The following is a 24537-nucleotide window of genomic DNA, read 5'->3' on the forward strand; positions in this document are numbered from 1 at the left end:
AAGAATTACTGTCGCCCCTCCAAATGGCCCAGTGGTCTTGGGAAGTGTTGGTTTTAGCACGCAAGAAAAGTCTCTTTAATCTCAAACGCTGAAGGCAGGGAGACAGGTACCCAGCAAGCCATCCCTCAATCCGGTGATGCTCAAAGTGTGGTGTGCAGAGCTCTGGGGGCCCCTGTGGCCTTTCAGGGGATCCAGAGGGTCAAAACTACTTTCCAACTAATACTAAGATGTCATTTACCCCTTTCTTCGTGCTGATGTGTAAAACCAGCTGGCATCTTGGCAAATATTCACCCCCACACATTGGCAGAAGACTGCCAGTTTTAACGCAGAATGTCCCGGATTCAGTAATAAAAGTCCATTTTATTTAAACTCAACCATGGAGTATATATCTTTTTAATGTTCTTGTGACAAAACAGAGGTCCTCCCTCATAACACTTCTGGTGCATATGATGGATGGGTTGTCTCAAGCAAAACCATTTGTGGCACTGAGCTGTGGGCTAAATTAATTGTTGGTTTTTGAGGACCGCCATTTTTACTTGAAAGAAGGATGGACACAAAATGTAATTACTTATACTTGGGTATCTGGCAGACGTTTTCTGGAACGTGAACAAAAGAAGCGTGTCGTTCCAAGGCAAACTGGCAGTATCTGTTAATAATAAAACTCTGAGCTGTCAAGGTAGAGAACTGTGGAAAACCCACACCTGCCACTGTTTTCTCGACAACACCTAAAGACTGGTCTAGAAAGAGGGGTGGTGACATGAACAATTCTGACTTTTTGATACTGTATAACAAAATGTCTCAGCATCTGGAAGATCTAACCTGGTGAACCAGTATTTTCCAACTGACCAATGCATGATCTCACAAGCTGGTGTGAGGGTGAAAGCCTGTAAATGCGAGCTGCCTCCATGGCTTCTGGCCTGACAGCAAGGGAGAAGTCCAGCAAGGGCTTGTCCGATTCCACATGGTAGCTGAGCTTTATGATATTGTCACTTGTTCGAGTTTTGGTGTAACATCTCAGAAAACTAGCCATAATTTTCTGAAAAGACTATCAAAATACTCGTACTTTTCCAGCTCTATCTGTATGAGGACGGATTTTTTTTTCATATATTTTAACCACAAAAAATTCCACAATAGAATGAATGTAGAAGTAGATATAAAAAAAAAAATATCCATCTGTTTTCTGTTAAGGCAGACATTCAAGAGGTTTGCAAAAAATGCCAAAACTCTTATCACTGATTTTTTTTTTTTTTTTTTTTACAGAAGAATTTCCTAAAGAGACCTTTAATGTTAACATATTTCAGATCTGCACATATATTTGGCTCCTATGCGAAACCTCCTGTATGTTTAGGTACATCACCGTCTTCACTAAACACGTGTTTGTCCACAGACAGACATCCCCAGATGTTCTGCTTCAGGTCTGCCTCTGGTCCTTCTGGCCACTCTGTACTGCCCTGAGCTAAACAGCCAGCTGGGGCTTGGTGACCAGGAAAGCAGGTCATTTGTGTCCAAGAGGGGGGCTTAATTCCAATTCGCTGACACTGCACGGTTTGATTTTATTCTCAACAGAAGAGCTTTTGTAGACTACCAGTGAGTTCTCCTTTAATCTGAAAAATCAGTTATAAGCATGACCATATCAGAACAGAACATAAATAATGTTATTGTACTGACATGTTTAACAAAAAGGGATCCTAGTTTTTCTGGATCTTCAAGGCACTTCTCCAACTCTCCTAAAAAAAAGCTGAAATGAGAAGAGAAAAATTAGAGCCATTTCCAATTTGGCCTTCTGATTTTATTTTTATTTATTAAAAAAAATTTTTTTTAAATATTTACTTATTTATTTTTGAGAGAGAGGGAGAGAGAGAGGCACAGAGTACAAGCAGGGGAGGGACACAGAGAGAAGAAGGCACAGAATCTGAAGCAGGCTCCAGGCTCTGAACTGTCAGCACAGAGCCCGATGTGGGGCTCGAACTCACAAGCTGTGAGAGATCATGACCTGAGCTGGAGTCGGACGCCCAACCGACTGAGCCACCCACGTGCCCCTGGTCTTCTGATTTTAGACTGAGGTTTATATTTCAAAATAGTCTGTTTTGACACGATCAACTGGAAAATGTAAGGTATGCACTTAAGAAATGTAATGTGCACAAAAAACATTTTGTTAGGACAGAAACCACAAGAGACACACAGTTAAAAAAGACAAGGCAGAATGAGACCGTCCCATGACTGGCAACCTTTCCTTCTCTTGGACAATCCACATTTTTTGTCTCATTTTTCTTAAGGACGTAAGCAATAATGTATCATGGCCGAATACTGAGAAAAAAAATAAAGGTTTCCAAGATGATTGCTTGTTTTTATTTCTGAAAACTTGAGATTCATATTCATTCTATGATAATTTTTAGGGAGCTCAGATTGGGTAAGAATAGATGTAAAATACTGAATATGTTACCTGTGTCAGTTTTATAAAGTTTTCTTAAATACTATCCAAATTAGCCTCTAGGTTAGGAGTATTAGCTCCCATTAAGACAGAAATCAGGTGTAAGCACAGAAACAGAAGAGCTGTGCACAGCCGCTCTTTTTCCCTTCTGGGCCACAGCTGACTTTAAGACATCTGCCCACCTTAGTGATCACTTACCCATGCTGATATTTATGTGTGCTATTTTATTTTTTTACTTAAGGTTTTTTTTTAAATTTATTTTGAGATATATAGAGAGATAGAGCGCGTGGGGGGAAGCAGAGAGAGAGGAAGAGAACCCCAAGCAGGCTCTGTGCTGATTGCACAGAGTCCAATGTGGGGCTCAAACCCACAAACCGTGACATCACGACCTGAGCCAAAGTCGGATGCTTAACCGACTGAGCCACCCAGGCGCCCTGTTTGGTATTTTATTAACCCGCAAACCAGCACATCAATGAATGCTATGTGGAAGTTTCTAGCACTTGGGGTTTTAAGATAGCTCTGCACCCTGTGGCAGGCCCCACCTCCAGGTGGTCGTCCCAGGAGCACTGTGCCGTTTTCCCCTCCCATCACAGCTCCCGAACCAGACCTGGAAGTGGCAGACTAGAGAGTGGCACCAAAGACCCCTTCTTACACTTAGATTCGCTGTAGTTTCTTGGGAAGTCTATGAATTACGCTGTGTCTGAAGCTGACCATTCTGTATTTAGGAGTCCAACTGAGTTAGATACTATGGGGTAATAGGAAAATGATGACCCTGTACCTGGGTTCAAAGGTTTTACACTCTATTAGGACAGATACATTTAGAAGTAACAAAACACTACTTGATACACCTACCACGATAACCCCTCCTTGTATCTGCATAGGATTTTACAGTTTAAAAAGCACATTTATGTATGCTACCTGCAAAGAGGAGGGAGCGCGTCTAATTGACAGTGATCATTTGACCTGGGCTTCGAAAGTGATGGGAACGTGTTCTAGGCCGAGAGGACAGGAATGCACATAAAAACAGGAAAGCAGGTGGCCAATCTAGGTCATGGGAACAGAACAGTGTAGCTGGAACATCCCACAACAATATCAACAGCTGGTGTTAAGCAATCCGCAAATGGTTAAGGATTTTTAAAATTAGGAGTAAGGTGGGGCGTCTGGGTGGCTCAGTCGGTTAAGCATCCAACTCTTTGGCTCAGGTCACGATCTCATGGTTTGTGGCATGGAGCCCCATGTCGGGCTCTGTGCTGACAGCTTGGAGTCCGCTTGGGACCCTCCCTCTCCCTGTCCCTCCCCTGCTCGTGCTTGCTCACTCTCACTCTCTTTCTCTCAAAATAGATAAAATAAACTTAAAAAAAATCAGCAGTAAGGTGACCTGAAGGGGCAAATGTATTGTGGTACCAGCCCCCATGTGGATCTCCTCCTGATGAGGACGGGTGCGACAAGGTAGTGGGGCTCAAATCTGATTTTCGTGTGCAGTTATGTCTACTTTTTTCATTAAAATTCTTGGAAAAAACAGTATCTTGAAAGCCCTCTAAAATAATTTGTAATTATTCAACAGATGGCTGCAATTCTAATTAGAAACTTTACTGAAGCTTACTCTACATAGATGTTGTTCTGAGCACTTTACATGTTACCTCAGTCTCCCTTTACCAAAAACCCCGTGCGGTGGATGGTAAGACTATGAACTGCATTGTGCAGATGAAGGCCGGAGACACAGGGAAGGGAAGCAAATGGCTCAAGGTCAGGACTAGGTTCTGAACTCAGGCAGTCAGGCCAGCCACCCCCAGGCGGGCTTCCCGGATGGACCAGCACACAGAAGAGACTCTTCCCCAGGCCACGAGATGCTACCACAAAACTCCTTGGCACATTGTATTTCCTTTGCACCAGCTACCTCCACGAGGTTACAGGTAATAAAAGGAAGCGAACCGGTCAACACCCGTTACCATCTGCCTGACACGATGCAGTTTGGCAAGGGAGGACGCTGGGTGTGCACCATCAGGCATGGCATGCATTTTACGTACTCTCTGTGCCAGTCATAAATCTGATGGATGTTGCCAAATACAATCTTGTCCTTTCCTTTCATGTCATCAGGAACACCATCTTCTTTCATGAGAGCCATGTAGCCCTGTGAGCATTTACAGATAAGTTTGTTTCAGTGAACGTATTGGAGTCAGATAATGATTTATGGATCAACGCTCATAAAGAACAAAACAGACATATGCAATGCCTCACAACCCTTTCTTTGTTTAAAAACAAGCAAAAATCCTATATGAAAAGTGTCTTTCACTGGCACCACATGTATGGTCATACGCCATGCCAAGATTTTCTCTCCTTGAACTATTGGGAATTAATAGATCCAAATTCTTCTAAGGAACTGAAGACATTTAAATGTAAATGGTTTCACAAAAACAAATCATCTTATCAGCTTGTAAACATTAAATATTTGGCCAAAAACATATCTCCTCTGTTCTCAGCATAATATAAACAGATTTCCTTTTCTTTTTGGATTATCTACATACTTCGTTAAATGAGAATTTAACAACATTCCTTTCATAAATTGATTTTTTAACAGCAGTTGATTAAATATGTTGCTAAAATGTGGCTTACAACTTCCATTTAACTTGAATGGGATTCATCCTTGACTGGAATCTCTTAAGAAATTCAAGTTACTTATTTTACTGTTAACAATAACCGCAGACACATTGAGCTTGCTACATCTTTGGTTACACAATTAACTGTAAAAGCTGTTACTTTTAATGGAATGAACACCCAAAAAGTATCAACCTAGATATAGTTACAAAGCTGAAAGAACGGTAGTATCTTATGGTATAAAAACAGCTTTCTGCTGAGTTGAGTTTACAAATATGATTACGCCCTGAACTTCAATGCCACGGATAAGCCTGGAGATGGCCTGGATCCAGTATGGGTGGCACTGGTTTTGTCATGGCTCCACAGTGCACAGCAACTTCTGGGCAATGACGATAGTGCTGTATTTCTTCTGTGAAAAGTATAAGTGGTCCAGTGCTGTGACAGAGCAGCCCCGAACCCAGGTGGATCCAGGATGGATCTGAAGCCACAGCCGGCCACGCTGACTTTTTCCACCACTGACGCTCTCCTGTTTCTGCGGGGATATCCACTTTTGTAAATCATTAAGGGCAAGATCCCCAAATAATAAACGCGGTGGTTGGCTAAAATAATTTAAAAACTTAACTGTAAAAAAAGATGACTATGTCAAAGATGCGTTATGTGAAAAAAGCATTTAAAGGTGAATACAGATTAAGATAATTGGCTAAATTTCACTTTTCACAAACGTAGTTTTCTTCGGGGGGGTGTCAAATGTTTTTAAAGCTTTTGAGAAGTTATTGGTGTGTCATGTTTGATACTCCCTTGACAACTCTCGGTGTCTGATATCGGTTATTAAATCTCTGAAAACACATACCTCAACCACACAGCCGAGGTCCCGCACATAGTCACGCTCTGTCTCCACTAGTTCTTGCAAAACATAGCTGGAAAGAGAGAGAAAAACGAGTGTTAGGACCCCAACTCTTCATTCTCTAAATGAATTCTTTAGCACTTTGCTTTTGTCAGGTCAGACTCCTGCTGGGACCGGATCTGTAATGTATCAAATTTACACAATTGGGTCTCTAATTCTTGAATGTCCCAAATCACTTACAGGTTCATGTACATGACCCATGACCGCTGTGGACTCTGATCACATATACAGACAATAAAGAGAGGCTTAGACATAGGTTTGTCATAAAGGCATAACGTTAAAGGAAGCAAGTTTGTTTTGTTTTGAAACAATTATTTTAAGTTTCACTGGACATGTAAGAAAAAATTTTAACTCAGATATTTAAAGCCTTGGGTCTGACCACTCATAACTGTTTAAGGCCTCTCCGATAAGAGGAGACAATCAGTTGCTCTGAAAAGCAAACCGCCTCGGCTGGCCTTGAAAAGGTCTGTTGGTCTGTTCATTCGACCAGCACTGAGTGGGCATCTCGTACCAGATACAGACTGCTGGGAGAGAGCACTCAGTAAAATCCAGTATCTGCCCTCACGCAGCATACAAGTTTTCCCTCTTCTCCAAAGGCAAGTTTAAACCTTTTGTAATGTTTTTCAGGACTCTTTTTACCGTAAGCAGCTTTACTGGAACTGAGACGCTATCAGGAAGGTGTGTTTGAAAAATATTCAAGGGTTTTGAATCAGATTACATCTGATTTTATGTTGCTTTCTTTTCCTTCACAACCATACATATGATAGAAAGCACAGCGCTTTCTCCCTACAAGTGACAAGGGACATGCGTGTATCGTTTATAAATAAAGTACAACATGCAAATAACAAAAACTAGAGCTATAGTGGCACCTGGCTGGCTCAGTTGGAAGAATGTGTGACTCTTAATCTCGGGGTTGTGAGCTCAAGCCTGACGCTGGGCATACAGCTTATAAAACAAAACAAAATAAAACAAACGAACAAACATTTTTCCAAACTCTAAGAAAAACAAACAAACAAACCACAAACACCTGCAGCTAAGGCTTACTGCACCCTTAAGAGGTTCTGAGAGAATTTCAAACATATACACAATTATTCTAAGAGAGACCCTGGATCTCCGGGTTGCCCTGATTCAGAGATGAACCCCAGTCACATTTTTGAAGGCGACAAAGACCAGAGCACAGCCGACAGTGACACTGGAAACATCTCTTACTGCCGTCTCTTTAAGGAGCTGGATTTCCTTTCCTCCATCTCATCAATGGGCGAAGAGGAGGAGAGAAGGGAGTTGTCGGAAGGGTTGAAGGAGGGGCTGCTACTGTCTCCCTGGTCAACAAGGAGTGAGCTGGGCCGGTCCTCCAGAGCCTGAAAGAAAACCAGACCACCAGTCATGTTTCCAGCCTACAGTCCACGAGGCTGAAATTAGGATCGGAAAATCTCATAAACCAGAAAATACAGAAAGCCGGACTATAAAATGAGAAGATCCACATTTGTGATATTACACGGTATTTGGTAACAAAAACCCCCACTATTAATACCAATATGGAGCAAGAGGAGCTGGGTAAATAAGTCAGAACAAAGAGGACAGTGAATTTATACGCATTAACACATTCTATTCTTTGTCACCAAATAATTAGAAATGATACAACTTGTGTACAGCAGAGCATTGCACCCATCTCTGAACATATCACGAATTTCGAACGTAGCCATTTTCTTCTCGGTTATATTCCTGTCCAGCGCGTGGAACCTCCTCCGTCAGACCAGCCGACCCCAGGCACATCACCGGGGTCCCTTAGTGGTGGCTACATGGCAACGTCAGCGTTCTGCGTTAAAGAACGTGGGCTTTGTTTCTTCATTATCCACGAAGCCTTGACTCCGCGTCAGTACCCACAGATCGCCCAGCGAAACGGATCTCTGTTTCTGGACACTTGCAACCTCCCTCCTCTTGGGCAGCAGCAGCCGTCATGCTGTCTCGATGACGCATCCTAGACTCTCACTCCCCACTGGATTTCGGTTTTCACGAGTGACTGTTTTCAGTGTCGTATGCCCTGCGGAACCTTGAACAGAGCTCTGCGGTGTGGTCAACACATCTGACTCGGAAGTGGACTTCTGCTCCTGGATTAATGTGACAACGATTAGCGGCTGATTGCTTTCTCGTTGGTACATATTAACTGTGCTTCTTACCCTGAATTCCTAAAGCTCCTAGGGGTATGGGTTAGGGTTCTTTTAAAATTTCCCAAGCACCCAGCTGGAGATGCAGAGACGATCAAGGGGTAGTTTATCAACTGAACTGGGAAAGTGTGATTAGCTTATCTTCAAACAAAAAGTTCAATACAAACTTCAGGACATTTAACATTTCCTATCAAATCAAAACCGTCAATGCTCGTCCAATTTTCTCCCCTTGAGGGTAGCAGACCAGTGCGGGCTTTGTCACTAAGCACAGCTCTAAGGACACAAAGTCTGTCCATGTAATTTTGTTCACCAAACCCACGGAGCTGTGGAAACATACCAACTGCTGTGCTTATTTGTGATAAACCGTCAAGGAACGGGGCTTGATGAGAAAACAGCACTCTTATTTTTAAGTAAATAGTTATTGACCTTTACTGGAAGCCAGCACTCTGCGGGAAATAGCAGGGCTTTGCTCTGTGCTCATGGATCACGGCGACAGGGGTCTGGAGGAGGACGGGGTGCTTCGCACTGTCTCCCGTCTAGGTCTGCAAGGAAACAGCTGATACTCGTTGGATTCAATTCTGCTCCTTTCAATGGTGATAAAAAAGAAAGAAAACCAAGAAGATGTCTGTAGATGTCCCTTCAAACAGAGCTGCAAGCAGGGTGCTTCACTGGGGTGTGTGAAGCTCTGGTCTCCGGCTGGCGGAGCGGCTGTCTGGACCCCAAAGGACAGAGGTGCCGGGCGTGAACCCAGCTGGGCAGCCGGAGAGAGTGCAGACGCCCCAGCGGACACGATGGTGGTTTGGTGTTCCTGCTGCCAGCTCTCACACAGGCGGCGTGACCAGGGAAAGGCCACCACGGGACTGAAACTCCTGGGACGTCACAGAGTCGGATGGATTATCTATCTGCGAAGCACCACGGGTTTGGTGGTGTATTATGGGCAGGTTCCCTCTGTTCCTCAGATGCAGGCAGGTCTGCACAGACAATCCATCTCCTCTAAGGTTAGTTTTGATAAATTTCCAGGTTGTGAAATTGACTTTCAAAGAGCTTAACAGAAGGTGTTATGGTTATTTTAATTTCCTTAGTTTGCCACTCCCATATAATTCCATGTTTTGTGAATTTGTGCCTCCTCTCTATTTTCTTGAGAAGGTTACCTGATGTTTATTACTTCTTGAAAGAACACGTTTTTGGTTTTATTTATTCTGTTTTTCTGTTTTCCAACTCATTAATTTCTCTTGCTCTTCTAGTATTCTTGAGGTAGATGTTTATTTCACTTATTTTCATTCTTTCTCAGATCTCCCTTTATATTTCAATCGACGAAGAAAAGAAAACCCCAGGGTCAAGTTCAAACAGTCGCTGTGGCTGTTGGCCACTGCTGCCCTACTGCCAACGACGTGCAGGCAAGACGCATCCTCTTCCAAATCCTGGTAGGATCAGGAATGTGGGGATGAGAGAGAGGCCGAAATCCCAGGAAATAGTTTTCACGGTAGTTTTTATTTTTCCGACAGACTCAGCAGGTTTTAGGGTTAAGTTCAGGTGCCTGAACATCACGCTGCACAAGAGCTGAACAGCTTCTTCCCAGTCCAGTTAAGCTAACATGTAGCTTTTGAAGGGTAACTGATTCAGTGTGCAAATTCTACTACCAAGGCGCTACAGCCTGAGAGGTCACCCGTAAGAAAACGGGGGCAGATGACTATGCATCTCTGGCACGTGATAAGTGTGCAGGGGGAGCTCAGGGTCACGTGAGAGGGCAGGCTAAAGGGTATTAACATGATTCAGAGTTTTCATTGACAAAAAGCAGTTCTCGTTTGACATCAGAGGATTAGTGACAGGAAATCAACACACAGCAATGTGTCCCTTGAGCCAGAAAAAGAGGGCAGGATCTAGATTACATTCCATGGACAATGAAGAGGGGGTGAGTCCATCCCAAACAGCATAAATACGGTCCTTCCACCAGGGAAAGGGCAGGCATTAGTGACTCTGCCCATGTGGATGGGACCTTGCTAGCAGCGTAGCAGCAAACAGCACTTGTACCGAGCGTAGAGCTAAAAGACACAGGCTCAGAGAGCCTAAGCGTAAGCAGCAGTGTTTGAACACAAGTCTACCTGACTCCAAAACCTACGCCCTTTCCACGACGCCAAGAGCTTTAGGCCTGTTAACTGAAGGAGAAACGTAAGTGAGTAGAAAGAACTTAGTTTCGACTGGTAAAGTTCAATGCCTTAAAACTGAGAATAAGGAATAAAGCAGTAAGAGCTAAACGAAACCGTGTCGTAGACCTCCTCTGCATTGCAAGCGCATCTGAATTAATCAGAAACCAATCTCTGTCCACTTAAAATGGAATGCGATGTCAGTACTTGCACAATGATGGCCTGGCAGGGTGACAAAGAGTTGCCTCAGAGCATTGCTTGGGAAAACTATTTCAATTATTAGACAAGAATAATTTTAATGATCATATAACTGAGGAGTATAAATGACTGTTTTAAAAATGTTTAAGGGTGTTTGAAAGCTCACTGGGTACAACTTAAGTACCCTTTGTTTAGACCATCAATCAAGTTGTCTCAAAGAGACAGCCAAGATGTGCTTCAGTGCAGTTCAAACTGCAATGATCCCAAATTCTTGACCAGTGGGGTCAAGTTCTTGGGTTATCTACCAAGTACTAGCAACCTTCCTAACTTCCAAGCCCATCATGTCACTTTCAGAACATGACTGCCTGAGAAGAAATTCCAGTGATGGTGGAGTGAGACAGTGTGGAGATTTCTTGACAGAATCCCCACTTGACTGAGTCAGCCATAGTTTCATTCGTGTGGAAGTGTCTGAAGGTGTGCTGAGGGTCGGTGGTACCAGAGATAGGTTGACAGTTTCTTTTGCAGTCTCTGATGATTAGAATGATCAGATGATTGATTAGAAGCTGTCTCGGGGTAGAAGAAATGGGAATGATCTAACATTACCCAGTTAATACCTGATGGAAGGAAGATAAATGTCTCAACTTAAAAAGTATACTCTTTGATCTGGCAATTCCAAGGTCGAAAATCTACCCTACAGACACAACCACGCACACATAGCCAACGTGGGTGTTTACAGTAGTGCAAAACTGAAAACTTTATACACACACACATACACACGTACGTATTATTACTAGGGATGTATTTAAATAAATTATAGCATAATGAGGTCTCTGCTCCTTCGTGGCTGGTTGTTTTTAAACTCAGTGGCTTTAGTTTTTTTCATGTGTAAAATAAAATGACAATAGTGTGTACCTACCTCATTGGACTTCCAATATGTTAATATATGCTCAGCACTTAGAATGGGGCCTGGGTTAGAGTAAGCCCTCAGGAGATGATCACTGCCATCTATACAGTGGACTACTGTGCAGCCAGTACAAAAAATGAAGTAAATATGTATGTACTGATGTGGGAAGATCCTCAAGATATACTAAGTCTCAAAATCTTAACAACTCCACAAATCCACTCTGAAAGAAAGAGCAGGCACAAGCATCCTGTCCCTCTCACCTCCCCGCATAGGTGTGCACCTGCCGAGAAAACGTCTGCAGGAAAATCTACCAAACTGGTCACAGTGGTTACCTCTGGAAGATGGACTGGTAAGAGAGGCTGGGGGCTTTTATTTTCAGAGAGGTGACGTTTAAATGATATTAAGTCACTTTACAGGAGTTGTAGGATATAGTAATGTAAATGTTGTTGCCAATAATGGTTTTTCCATCTCATAGGAAAACTGAAGAAACACAGAATTGCGTTGAATCAGTTAGAAGCAATGCACACCTATCTAACTTCAAATCAGTATTGTTGACTTTGGGGCTTTTATTAAACAAATCCATGTTGACCAACTGGAAATGCAGAGGTCACTCAGAAAATAAAGCCCTTACATAATAATGCATGCTTTTCTCTCCCGTACACTGTAAATCCGGAAGAAAGACCTCAGAGACAGCAAAAGAAACTGTCAACCTATCTGTGGGTACCACTGAGCCTGGGCACACCGTGGACGAGTGGGGCCGACCCGACCCGACCACAGCCGTAATGGTGTTAGCACTGCTATCAGTGAGGGTGCAGGAATGGATTATAATCTTGGCTCCTGGGAGGGACCTCCAATCTCCTGGGATGTCTTGCTTGACAGGAATGTTTGTTTACAGAGGGGCCTCGGGCCAAGACAGAGCGTCTATGCCAACGGTATGACTCTTGCTGGGGGCTTTGGGCCACGTGGGGTCCTGATTTCTGGAGGGGCGGGGGACAAAGGGGAGCCACGCAAGCAGTCAGTCTTGCGTACATGACTGAGCTCCAATAAACACTCTGAACACCAGGGCTCGGGTTAGCAAACCTGGCTGGCCAGACTCTCCGTGTGTGACATGCAGTGACGTCAGACACCACTGTCAGGACAGGAGACGTCAGCACTCTGCATGACCCTACCGGGAGGGGACAGCTGGAAGCCTGAACCCTGAACCACAGCCGCACCCTGCCCCGTGTCACCTCCTCCCTGGCTGACTTGAATCTGTCCTTTCACAGCATAAACCACAACTGTGGGTACAATGCCTTCTCTGAGTTCTGGAAGTCGTCCAAGCCAATGACTGAACCTGAGGGTGATGTTGGGGACCCCCAAACTCGCAGGGTGGTCAGAAGGGAGGGTGGCCTTGGGGTCTCCACCTGTGTAACACGCCCCAAGCACATTCAGCAGCCCCGAGAGCGGTTTCCAAAGCTCAGGCTCGCTCTGTCTGGGAAACCTTACCATCTTGCTCTTCACGAGTTCTTCAATCGCACTCACGAGCTCGGCCGCGCTTGGCGTTTCAGAGCTGGTGGGCCGGACTAATAACCGGGAAGAGGCCTACGGAAGAAGTTAAGAAAAAGAAAGGGGGGAGGGGGAATGCCTCACATTAGTCACCGGACAGACAGTAAATTCTCCTGCAAGCTCAAGCTCTTTTTCAAAGTAAGTCCAGACAAAAAGACCACAAGTTTGTCTTTGTTTGCATTTATTTAAAGTCATCCTTTTAAATTTACAATATTCTGACATGAAATATTAAATAAAACCTGTCTGGGATACATGTGGAAAGCAGACAAAGTCTGTTTTTAATCCTCAGTCGTGTAACATCATAATATTTTTCAAAAGAGGTGACTGGGCACGGGGAGATTCTTACTATAACTTTGGCAACTGCCAGCAAGGCTAGTGGCTAAGCAAAAAAAAAAGTACGGAATCTGATCAACGGAAGAATGAAAGGCTTAAGTTCTAATGAGTGAATCCTTAAATAACCCAGAAAACAAAACAGGATACTAAAAACGGCTTTCCTGTGTTTATGGGGTTAAAAGAAAGAAACAAGAAAGAAAAGGAAAGGAACCAGGGTGCACTGACCAGACAGGGCAGAGGGGGACGAGCTCACCATTTTCTGTGCCATCCATTTCCCCAATGATTAGTGCAGAGTACAGAAGATCTGTGGCCTCACAAGCTACCAGATGCCATTTACGGCTAGAATCAGGGTGTACAGGGGGTGACAGTTAAGGAATTTCAGGGAGGGACCACTGAATTCAAGTTTCAGTAATTAGCAAACACGGCGTGTTTGCAGATTACTCGTGCCATCAATTAACTGGAGACTAGAAGAGGGCATAATATGAACCTTGCTTCATATTAAGGACAGCAGAGAAGCATGCGACACACGGCTAGCTGTCCTAACGATGCATTTCTCACAGTAGACAGATATGGGTTTGTACATTCACAACAAGGCTTTTACATATGTGGATCCATGTATGCGCTTTGCAAAACAAATGTTGGTTTGGTCTAATGAAATCTGGAGTATGGGGTGAAGAAAACGAAGAAAAAAATTCAAATGGAGAGGTAAGGAAACTGAGCCAAAACAGACACAGAACACAAATCAACATAATGCTGCAGTGAAAGTTTACAAAAAGAGAAAACAGAACAAAACAAAATATTAGTCACAAGGTAATATACTCGCTGGGAATATCACTACAGATTTTTGCAAATGAAGAGCTGCTACTGATAATACCCAATGAGGTAACGCAGCAACTGATACATGATTCTAGCAAACCAAAGTACACTGTGCAATCCACTCTCCAAATGGAGAAAAACACTCTTCTTGGGGGAACAAGTCAACCAGGCCCTCCACCTCACTTTGGCTAACCATCAGATTTGAGAAATGTCAGTTCTGTGCTTTAAAAGAAGGTATCGCTGGGGCGCCTGGGTGGCTCAGTCGGTTAAGCCTCCGACTTCAGCTCAGGTCACGATCTCATGGTCCGTGAGTTCGAGCCCCGCGTCGGGCTCTGGGCTGATGGCTCAGAGCCTGGAGCCTGCTTCCGATTCTGTGTCTCCCTCTCTCTCTGACCCTCCCCCGTTCATGCTCTGTCTCTCTCTGTCTCAAAAATAAATAAACGTTAAAAAAAAAAAATTTTTTTTAAAAGAAGGTATCGCTTAGAATGCCACAAAACAGTTTAGGAATTGTCTGAGAAGTGACACATTCCCATTTCCTGCCGAGGCTACTCTGTGCAGGGGGCGAGGTCCTCTGTCACCTCCCCTCAGCTCCCGCAGCACGCGGCCAGCACCTCAGATGCCCCCAAACTGCAGACTCCAACCCAAGCCACGTCCTCAGCCAAGACCCGCAGCGCCCTGACCGCGCACTCCGAGCCACAAAGCGGGAGGAGGCGGGAGACGGCTGCCCAGGCTACGACTGCGTAGTCGGCCTCGGCCTCACACTTGTCGGTCACGGGGCCGGGGCAGAGTCCAGATCATAAAACACAGGCAGTCCAGCAAATGACCGTGTTAGCACGGAGGAGGGAGTCAGGGAAGGAAAAAGAGGAAGAATGGGGAAAATGATGAAAACATCTGTTTTACTCAGAAAACTTCGTTACTGCCAAAAAAGAAAAGGTCTCCAATGATGACTTCATAGCATGGTTTTCAACACCTGCCAGTCTTGGGAAGCACACCGGGGCCAGAACGTAAGCGGATGTATGAGCCAGTTACCAGCTTTCCATTTTGATACTTTAGGGCTCTACACCTGGGATGCACAAAGTTGTTGTAGATCAGGTAAGAACTAACCAAACAAACAAAAACCCAAGATTGGTTTGAAGCCTCCACATACACCTGAAGAGGAGACTCATGGTTGTAAACCGATTCCTAGACCCTGGCACCTGTCCCTGCACCCCAGGTGACCCTTGGCACTAACGGCAGGCACGCTGGGGAGACCAACTGGACAGCAGCACCACGTCATCTGGAAACAACGCCCGTGTGCAAAAACACCTAGCAGAGAGAGCAAGATGGCCTAGTGTTCATTCAGGGCTGTGACCCCCAAGACTGTGTGAGATTTCTCTGACTCCTGTCTCAGGGACACTGGTCAGTACAGTAAAAAGAAAATAAAGTTACTTTAGAGGCAGCACTTACTGAAGCATTATTAAAAATGCAGTGAACGTGTCTGTAGGAGAAACGACACGTGCTGGCCCACTGCTTGCTCTAAACTGACTCTGGTATTCCTACGTGTGGGGTGAAAACAGGCCGCACAGCTTCCCGCCGCCTGTTCTCAGCCCTGCTGTGACGCTGGTGCTAGGTGGCGGGGCCCTTACCTTGTCGTCCTGTGAATCCGGCTGCAGCAGGCTGTGCTGTTGGATGGCCATGGGCGGGGGGAGGGGCACGGCGTCGGCGCCCTCCTCCCCTTCCTCCTCCCCGCAGCTCTGCATGCCCGACGAGGAGGACTTAGAGAGTGTGCCGCTGCTCAGGCCCTCGTTCCGGCCCCTCTGAAATCAAACCAGTGTCCGCGCGTCACGTTCCAGGCCCGACTGTCAACATCAGGTCACAGACAGAGCCCTAAAGGGTGAACTGGGGGGAGTGTGGCCGGCACAGGAACGGAGGGGACAGAAATCAGGAGCAAGCTCTTTCCACCCCCGATGGGAACTGCTCATCCCTTCCTGCACACCAGCTACCTTGCCTGCAGACTCGGACCGGAGAAGGGCTCCCCCGCGCGTGTCTTCTGAAGAGACCGCCAACATTATCCGTTAGGCTTTGAACACATTTCGTCGTCCACCACCACCCCCTCCCCGGGGACCAGTTCAAAAGCCTGAACCCTTAATAACTCTCATTCAGTTCCTCTCGTCTACTTCCATTTTGTTTCTGATAACTTGCTAGAATAAAATTCACTGAAACTATAATGGCATGAAGACTAATACAGTTCAAAATGCTCTGGAAGAATCTGAATTTAGTCTCACGTTACTTTTACTCGGCTTTCACGTTTAGAAAAGTTGTCAGTTTTATTTCTACTAAGAGGACACAGATGTAGAAAACAGACAGATGAGGACATAATAAACCACATTACTGCAGTGAAAACCCAGGGCAGAACGTGCCCAGGAAAAAAGCAGCAGAAAACCCATGTCTGCAAAACAAATTAAACGATACAAATCTTATCCTATCTGTCTGCCTTTTTCTTTTTTTTTGAGGGAGCTGGGTGGGGCTGGGGGTGGCGGGCCTCAGTTAAAAACTCTGAGGGCCCCTCACTGCCACCACCAGCCCGACAGCCTAGCCTGGGGGTCACGAAGGGATTCGGTTCCTTGCGGTGTAATTTAAAGCTCCCACCCCTGAATGAAAAGGGAACTTACAAAAATTCCCGGCTGGCAGATACCCGTGTATCTGTAATGACGTGGGAACGATCCAGTGTTTACTGGTTAGCAAAGTAAGCTCGCCCTGTGTCGGCTGGGGAGGACAGATGTTAAGCATGAACTGAGGACACCCACACCCCTCTGGCCCCTGCATGTCTAAAGCTGGGGCCCTGCCTGCGCAACGCTGCGGCCATGGTCTAGGCCGAGCTCAGGGACGGCCTGCACCTTCGCAGCTTGAGCGGCACCTCCTGGCTTGTCTGTGGCAGTGGGGCCAGGCGGGCTGGGCCGGCAGGGCGCCTGCTTCCCGCTGGAGCAGGCCTGGGGGGACGCTCGGAACCCTGCGCTCCTTCTCGGGAGCCACCGTGGGTCCCGACCAGGTCAACACGGAGCTGCCAGGGCCCGCCCGTCCCCACCGAATCCAGTCTGCTAACGGGGGATGGAACGAGCTGACAGTCACAGGGACCCACGGGAAAGGGAACCGAAGGAGCGTGTTCCCACGACAAACGAGCATCCCCACGACTCCAGGGGAAAGGCCGGGGGGCTCTGACCTCTTCCACCGTCTCGTCCTGCGGGGTGGCTGCGCTGTCGTCCGAGTCCTTCTGCGAGCCGGCATCGGCGCTCTTGCGGACCTCCCGGCTCTTCTTGTGCTTGTGCGCCAGCTTCTTCACGTGCCCGTCGGCCTTGCCGCTGCTCAGCCGTCGCACCGGGCTCGTCAGCCACTTGCGCAGCGTGTTGCCCGGGCGCTTGGGGCCCGGGGAGCTCTGGGCCCCCATCATGTGGGGCTGGAGAGAGGCCACGGAGGCGGGCGGGCTAGCATCGTTACTGGAGACGGACAGCGAGTCTGAAGGGTGAGAGAGACACGGCAGGTTTGACCGAACGGCCTACAAACAGATCCTCCGGCCGTGTTGCCCGCAGGCTGTGCCCGCCGCCTACCTGCGGCCTGGAAACGCGGGAAGGGAAGGTCCGCCGTCTCACGCACACACCTTTCAAAGCTTTACTGAACCTGAGTTGTTCCCAGAGACGACTCTCCTCAGGACGTACCGTTCCCCCCAAAACCCCAAGTCACCAATCCCCTGAAGACCATCACACAGATGGTCTTTAAAACCGTGTTCATCCACTTTCTTGATAAACACAAGCTATGAAAGAAGATTTCAAAAGAAACTAAGAACTAATCCTGGTGCATAAAGACATCAGTTTGACTCACTACCAGTGAACAAAAAGTACGGCTCTGTAAATAAAACGTGGACGTGTGCACGTACCCACATCAGAATGGATCTGACCTGGTCAGACTTTGGGACAAATGACACCCATCTGGAACGCTGTGTCAAGAGCGATGTCAGCAGCTGGGAAAGGGGGCAATGCCGGCTGGTTTGGTGGGAGATCCGGCCTGGGGCCGGACCCCGGAACTATGCAGGCGCAGGGGGTCTTTCTCTCGGACTCGAAGTGACTTCTCTCGTCCAAGTAAATACCAGCAGCACATTTTTAAAAGAAATGTGAGGGGAAGCCTTCTTCAAATAACCAACAATGCTTTGCAGAAAACATATCCGAGTGAATCTTCTCACTGGATCTCAAAAATTAGAGAGAGTCGACCCTGAATTGTTTTTTCAGGAGAAAAAAAGAGACCTAAAAGAAGCTTAGAAGACAGCTGACACTCACCGAATCCAAGCAGTTATGAGGCAGGACTTTACAAACTGAAAACCGGTGACAGGACACCGCCTGGCCTTTTCCTGAGCACCTGACTTGAGGGTGTCAGTCTAGTGAAATGGAGTAAAACGCTTTACACTTTAAGAAATGGAATGAGGAAGAAGATCATTCACTATGCTTGTTATTGTCTTAAGTCTTCTGCAGCCTGAAAAATATATTAAAATTACTCTTTGGGACGATCCTATTTTACAGACACCTGTATTCGTTTGTTTACCTCGGTGGCACCGGAGACATTATGTGCTGCAGTTACAAAGCAGGAGAGCTCATCCCTCCCAATCCCGTGATTATATGCGAGAGAGTCAACAGTAGTTTCCCACTCCTGCTCCAGACTCCTGGACGAGACGGCGGATCCCTGTCTAATTGCCATCTCATTCCTTCCCTGGCCCAAGCCTTGCATGGGTGGAGGGTATAATCTTCCATAAACAGATGACACATTTCAAGCAGGATCGCTCATTCTTAAAAATCTAGATTTTCTCCGAGCCAGACTTTGGTTCAAAACTAAGCAATACAGGATTCAGTTGACAAGCAAAAACCTTTTCCCCTGCGTGGGTATGTGCACGTAGATGTGTGGATCTAGATTCGTTCGTTTGTAACTTTATTTTAAAATGAAAGTCACTACAATATTTCCACGTCTCTCCTTTTCCTCAGGCACCTTCTAAAGAGGCAGGAGGGAATTACACCATTAAGCTGGCCACAGCACACAGCAAGTACTTCCTAGACATTTCCTCAGGTGCCAACTCAGGATAAAGGCAAACAGGCAAGCACAGTGCCTAGCCTCAGGAACTTTCACGTAGAGACAACAAGAAGGACAAAAAGAAGAGGGAGGTTGGGGCAATCCACGCGCCAAATGGCAATTTATTCAACTGCAGGTTTTTGTTTTAAGTTCCAACTAATTTTATTAGCAAGATGCTGGGTCAGCCACAGCAGGTGACACTTCCACAGTCCTTTAGTGTGCTGGGACTCAGAGCCCAGCCCTGTACGTGCCACTGGACAAAGGTGAAGAGAACCGTCCTTCACCCATGGGATCCGCCATGTAGTGTTTTCCAGGACCACATAACTACGAGGCCAGAACTATAAGCGAGTACAAATCCTGTTAGAGGCTGGGAAGAAGGGGAATTGAGTAGACGGATCCCAGAAGGCTTCCTGAAGGAGGCATCAGAAATCCCCAGCCCTAAGAAGTAGAGCCAGCTGATTCACAGCCCACATGTGAAGGGCAGTCACGTCTCCCACATACATTCACTCAGCCGGGTAACTCAAGACAAAGGACAGTGGAGGTGGCACTCAGGCGGAGGCTGTGAGACGTCTGGGGCTGGCCAACCTACGACAAGTGTCACTGATGGGGCCCACTGTGCCTCGGATGAACTGAGGGAGGCAGGAAAGAGACAGAGGCCCTCTTACTTCAATAAGACCCGATCAATTACAGGTCTTGACATTCATAAGCAGAATCCTCACACGTTCCAAGTAACAGGGAGCACCAGCTAAGCCAACAAATGAACCTCACACGTGTTCTTGTGCCTACAAGTGAGAATCTGGGGGAGTGTGGCACGGGAGCAGTGTAGCACACAGCGTGAATCCTTACTGAAAAGGGGACGCCCGCTGTTACCCTGACATAGTCTTTGTCCACCAGAGCCTGCAGGGTCACTGAGAAGCGGGAGGGCACTTAGATGGGCGTGGGCAGTGGTGGGCAGGGACTCGGGGCAGGCCCCGGAGCACAAAGACCTCTCCTCTGGTCAGCAGCCCCAGCCGGCCTTTGGAGGCACGAGGGCATGAACTGCAGCCCATCAATAACGCTTTGTGGGATGCGGCTGGCTCTGCCCGGATACTTCCCAGGGCATTCTAGCCTCGCTCGCAAAGGAGCTAGCCTCTCCCTGTGGGCTCAGCTGCAGAGCGTTTGGTTCGCTGCACTTTGGGAAATTGGTTCAAAAGAGAGTCCCTCCTCACCTGGCAGGTCACGCGTTATAAACGTGGCCGTGGCCTGAACGTTCCACCCCAGACCCGGAAGGGGGCAGAGCTGCCCAAGGCCGGAGCTCACCGGTTACAGATGAACTGCTGTTTCCAAGGGAACAGCCATTCTCTTCCTGGGCTGCTCTTTATCAAATCACTTAATGACACTGTTTCACTTTACTGGAATATTTAGGACTTAGAAAAATCTGGCAGCCACTACGCACTAAGGAGAAAGTTTTGTTGCATTGTAAGCAGCACTGTTTCAGTTGTTGTTTTTAAGATCTATGCCCATCATGGGGCTTCAACTCCCAACCCCGAGATCAAGAGTCGCATGCTCCACTGACTGAGCCAGCCTGGAGACTGTACAATTTTGTCAAATTTTATTTTATTTTGTTTTGTTTTATTTTACTTTATTTTATTTTTTAGGTCAAATTTTAAATTTTACCTTGAAAAAACTATTCTACTTCAGGAGTCTGAAAATGTAGAAGATTTCTTCACCTGTCTCCAAGATGAGCAGACACTTTGTCTGGTGCAGGTCTGATACACTGGCCACAATTCTGGTGATCAGCAATTAAAAAAAAAAAAAAACCAACAAACCCCTAAATCAAAAGCAAAATAAATTCCTTCTCTTTCTACTTTGCCTTTAACAGTAACGCTCACTTTTTCATGCTACTTGGCACTCTTTGAAAACACAACAAATGGTATTTCTTTCTTTACACTATACAAACTTCTACCCAAATCAATGAATTAAACACTCCATTTAAATGCTCGTTACTTGCTTGTGACATAATGTAACAATCAGGAATTTAAAAACTTAAAAATCATTGAAACTTAATATATTCATTAATAGAATGGAATAGAGTCCTGCTAATTTTGTTGTTGTTGTTGTTGTTAACTGAGGAACACACTTTGACCACTAGACCAGCTGCTTTGTTGCAACTTTAACCAATGTGTCCTAATGGTACCTAGTGGAACTAAGGTCCCTAATGTTACTGGGCACAAGGTAAGCCTCAATCACACAACCAACAGGGCTTTAGAAGGTCTCCTTGGGAAGATCTTAAATTACTGGCCTGCACAGAGGTGCCTTTTCTAGAAGGGTTCCCGGCGGCTGTGATACGCTGAGTCTAACGTGTCCTGCCCAGGTATAAACACCACTCGGGCAGGCCCCCTTCCTCTAAAACCTCACCTTTCTGCCGGATTACACTGTGGATGGCTCAGGCCAATAAGAGTGATCCTCAGGTGGAGGGCTATGGTCCCAGCTCTGTATAACCCTTTCGTGACGGTACTCTCCCAGCTGGATAACTGCCAAGACAGGAAGCCAACCGCGACCTTAGACTCCAGGTTTCACGTGGGTGGGTGCTGAGTCTGGTTTGTTTACAAGTACGTGCCCAGCTGCCGGCAGGATGTGTGGCACATCCTGGGAGCTTAAATGTGTGTGTTGAATAAATGACAAATGGGTGAGTGAGTCGATTACCAGCTACAGGCTCCCTCCCCGACTCAGCACACTGCCTGCTAACTTAGGTTGACCGCAGTAAATGCCACCAACGTCCTGACTTGGTGGTAGACCCTCCTCAGTTCCGAGATGAGCTACAAGTACCACCGAATTTTAGTCAAATTCATCAGTCTGTCAATTACTTACTTGCAAGCTGGTAATTGACAGCAGATTGAGGCTATTCTTGTAATGATCTGCCCTACGCGGGGCTTTCTTGTAAGGCAGAGGCAGGCCCAGGAGCTCGTGGTGAGAGTGGTGTGAACTTCGTGAACTGCGCCCATCACGCATGGTGGGGACCAGGGAGCAGAAAGTGGATTCAGGACCGCACTGAACGGAGAAATACGGCAGAAACTAACCTGACCCTCAAAGAAAACTGTATTTGTTCCTGTTTCCCATCTTCAGCTGCTGTCTCTTGCCTTTCCCTCGATTCCTAAGTTCTGGGAAGTAAAAAAAAAGACTCAGCACCCAGTCCCACTGCTTTCTCACCCATCCCCAACCTTCCTGCCTCCAAGAACGGCTGCGGTCACATCATGTCTTGTCTGGGGATGTGCACTCTTCTAGCTTGGGGAAAATCCACTGATTCAAGTTCCAGACGGAGGATCAATTATGTGGCAAAAGGAACTGTGGGCTTGTCAAAGGGTCTGAGTCTCAGCCTGGTTCTCCCCCTCAATAGCCATGACCCCACACTGACATCCTGGCATCTGGATTTCCTCATCTCACAGGGCCACTGTTGGATTACATGAAACAATGGGACGAATGAGCTTTACAAACGGTAAAGTGCTATTTGCAAATGTAGGATGGCTGAGGCGACCTTCTTCAGGACTCCTTGGTAGTTCTACGTGACTTATTGCCACACTGTATTTATGCAACTGCGAGTACCTGGAAAAATGGGGATTTGGGTTAATCATCTTGGTAATCACAAGCCTGGCACGGTGATCAGGACATCCTCGAAATCATTTTGAGATGGATGGATGAAGCAAACCACATGGATTAGTTCATTTTCTTTCCATTTAACAACTTGTCCCTTATTAAGAAGAAAAAGTAAATTGCAGCGGGAAGAGATACTATCAGCACATCAGTCTTTTAAAAAGACGCTCGAGTGCATACATGAGAAAGCCATTTGTGATCTGCCTGAAGCCCTAAGAGAGGAAATCAAGTTTATGTCCTCTTATTTTGAGGGGCAGACCAAGCCCACACAGATGGCTTCTTTGCTAAAGTCAGAGTTCATGCAAAGTCCATGCTAGATTTCTTCCTAAAAAAAAGGAAAAAAAGCTCGGGAAAGGAGGGAGAGCAGGAGTGCTGACCCCAGCCCCTTGCAGGAAAAGAGTCTTACCGTGCGAGTACACACAACACAGAGACTGTCGGGAGAAGATAAATCGCCTTCTCGTCCCAGTCACTAAGTTAGAGACATCTGTGATTCATAGAGCACTTTTTTTTTTTTTAATGTAAGAAAAAAAGGCAAAAGGACCATATCCTGCTAGTTGCAGACTAAGAAGGATCACATTTCATTTGAGCCCTCCCCCCATTTCACAACGGTGGCAAGTCTCAGGGTGCCTGTGAGTGCACGGAGTGAGGAGCACAGTGCTGATTGTGTCTGTTCACAGACTCTGACACGCTACGCCCTGATCGCGACGACGTTTCACCGGAACCTGTTTTCCCTTCCTGCCTTTCTTCCTTTTCTGTCCCCACAGCACATGGCTCCAGGAGGGCAGAGATGTCTACTGCTCTGTTCATGCTGCCTCTCCAGAGTTTAAAGCCGGCTTTACCTTGAAGAGGGCTCTCTACAGATCAACAGTCATTCGAAAGCAATGGGGCCAGGTTCTGGCCCCATCCCATCACGTCCTGGGCTGGGCGCCGTGCAAGTCCTGTAGCTGTCTGACTATGGAGTGACAGTGAGTCCTTACCAGGCGGCTGGGGTGGGGGGGTGGGGGGGGGAAGGAACAAGCACGGACTTTGTAATGTTACAGTCTGACACAAACAGGAGGCAATACTCGTATTTTTGCACAGAAAAAGAAATCGCAGAAGCAAGCAACCCGGAAGCAAGCAGGGGGAAGCGGGCTGCTGGGCTGATCGCTCCCCGGAAGCAGGGACCGCGAGGACGGTGAAGGCCCCGTCACTCCGGGGGGCCAGTGTGCCACCACCACAGCACCGCACGTCTGCAGAGACCAGGACCCCTCACTCCACATAACGTCAAGCAAACGGGCACACAGAACCCGCGCGGACGGCCGTGTCACATCTGACGAGGCCCGACCACCACGCAGACGTGCACAGTCAACGCTGGGAGACCTTCCAGTAAATTGCAACCTCACATTTCAAATTCTCTTTCAGGGTCTCCCCCAACGATTTTAGCTAGTTTTGAAGGAAGGGAGTCCCATCTTTCTGTCCACTGTACATGGTCAAAGATCCCTGTCAAATGAACAATGCGGTGATGTCTCGATATACACGCTAACCAGGGGAAGCCTAACTCGGCTTGGTAGGTTCCCACGGCAAACTGCTAATTTACAATTCTACTTATAAGGACATAAAGGCATGTTTATTTAGCAGCTATTGCTAGAGAAAGATTATGTGCTCAAGAAAGATAACTCAAGGACACTTTGGGGCAGCTGCTTCCAATGTCTGATGGTAATTCCATCGGACTATTTTAGAACAGACTGGGCAGGGTTTAATCAGGTGCACCTGGCCTCCGGCAGTTTCTCAAACCTCTGTCTTGT

At 46.6% G+C, this 24537-nt stretch overlaps 1 protein-coding gene across 2 annotated transcripts in view; it reads right to left on the bottom strand.

The window, feature by feature from the left end:
• Window positions 1-24537, bottom strand: part of TRIO (trio Rho guanine nucleotide exchange factor) — a 353108-nt gene that overhangs the window by 24176 nt on the left and 304395 nt on the right. For both annotated transcript variants that reach the window (XM_042953023.1, XM_042953031.1), the window contains exons 35-41: window positions 17235-17527; window positions 15661-15831; window positions 12827-12922; window positions 7140-7288; window positions 5877-5943; window positions 4459-4562; window positions 1669-1738 (exon numbers count right to left, since the gene is read on the bottom strand). In XM_042953023.1, the coding sequence (XP_042808957.1) occupies window positions 1669-1738; window positions 4459-4562; window positions 5877-5943; window positions 7140-7288; window positions 12827-12922; window positions 15661-15831; window positions 17235-17527 (950 nt within the window). The remainder of the gene's footprint in view (window positions 1-1668; window positions 1739-4458; window positions 4563-5876; window positions 5944-7139; window positions 7289-12826; window positions 12923-15660; window positions 15832-17234; window positions 17528-24537) is intronic.

This window comes from Panthera leo, chromosome A1, assembly GCF_018350215.1.
Source record: "Panthera leo isolate Ple1 chromosome A1, P.leo_Ple1_pat1.1, whole genome shotgun sequence".
Lineage (NCBI taxonomy): Eukaryota > Metazoa > Chordata > Mammalia > Carnivora > Felidae > Panthera > Panthera leo.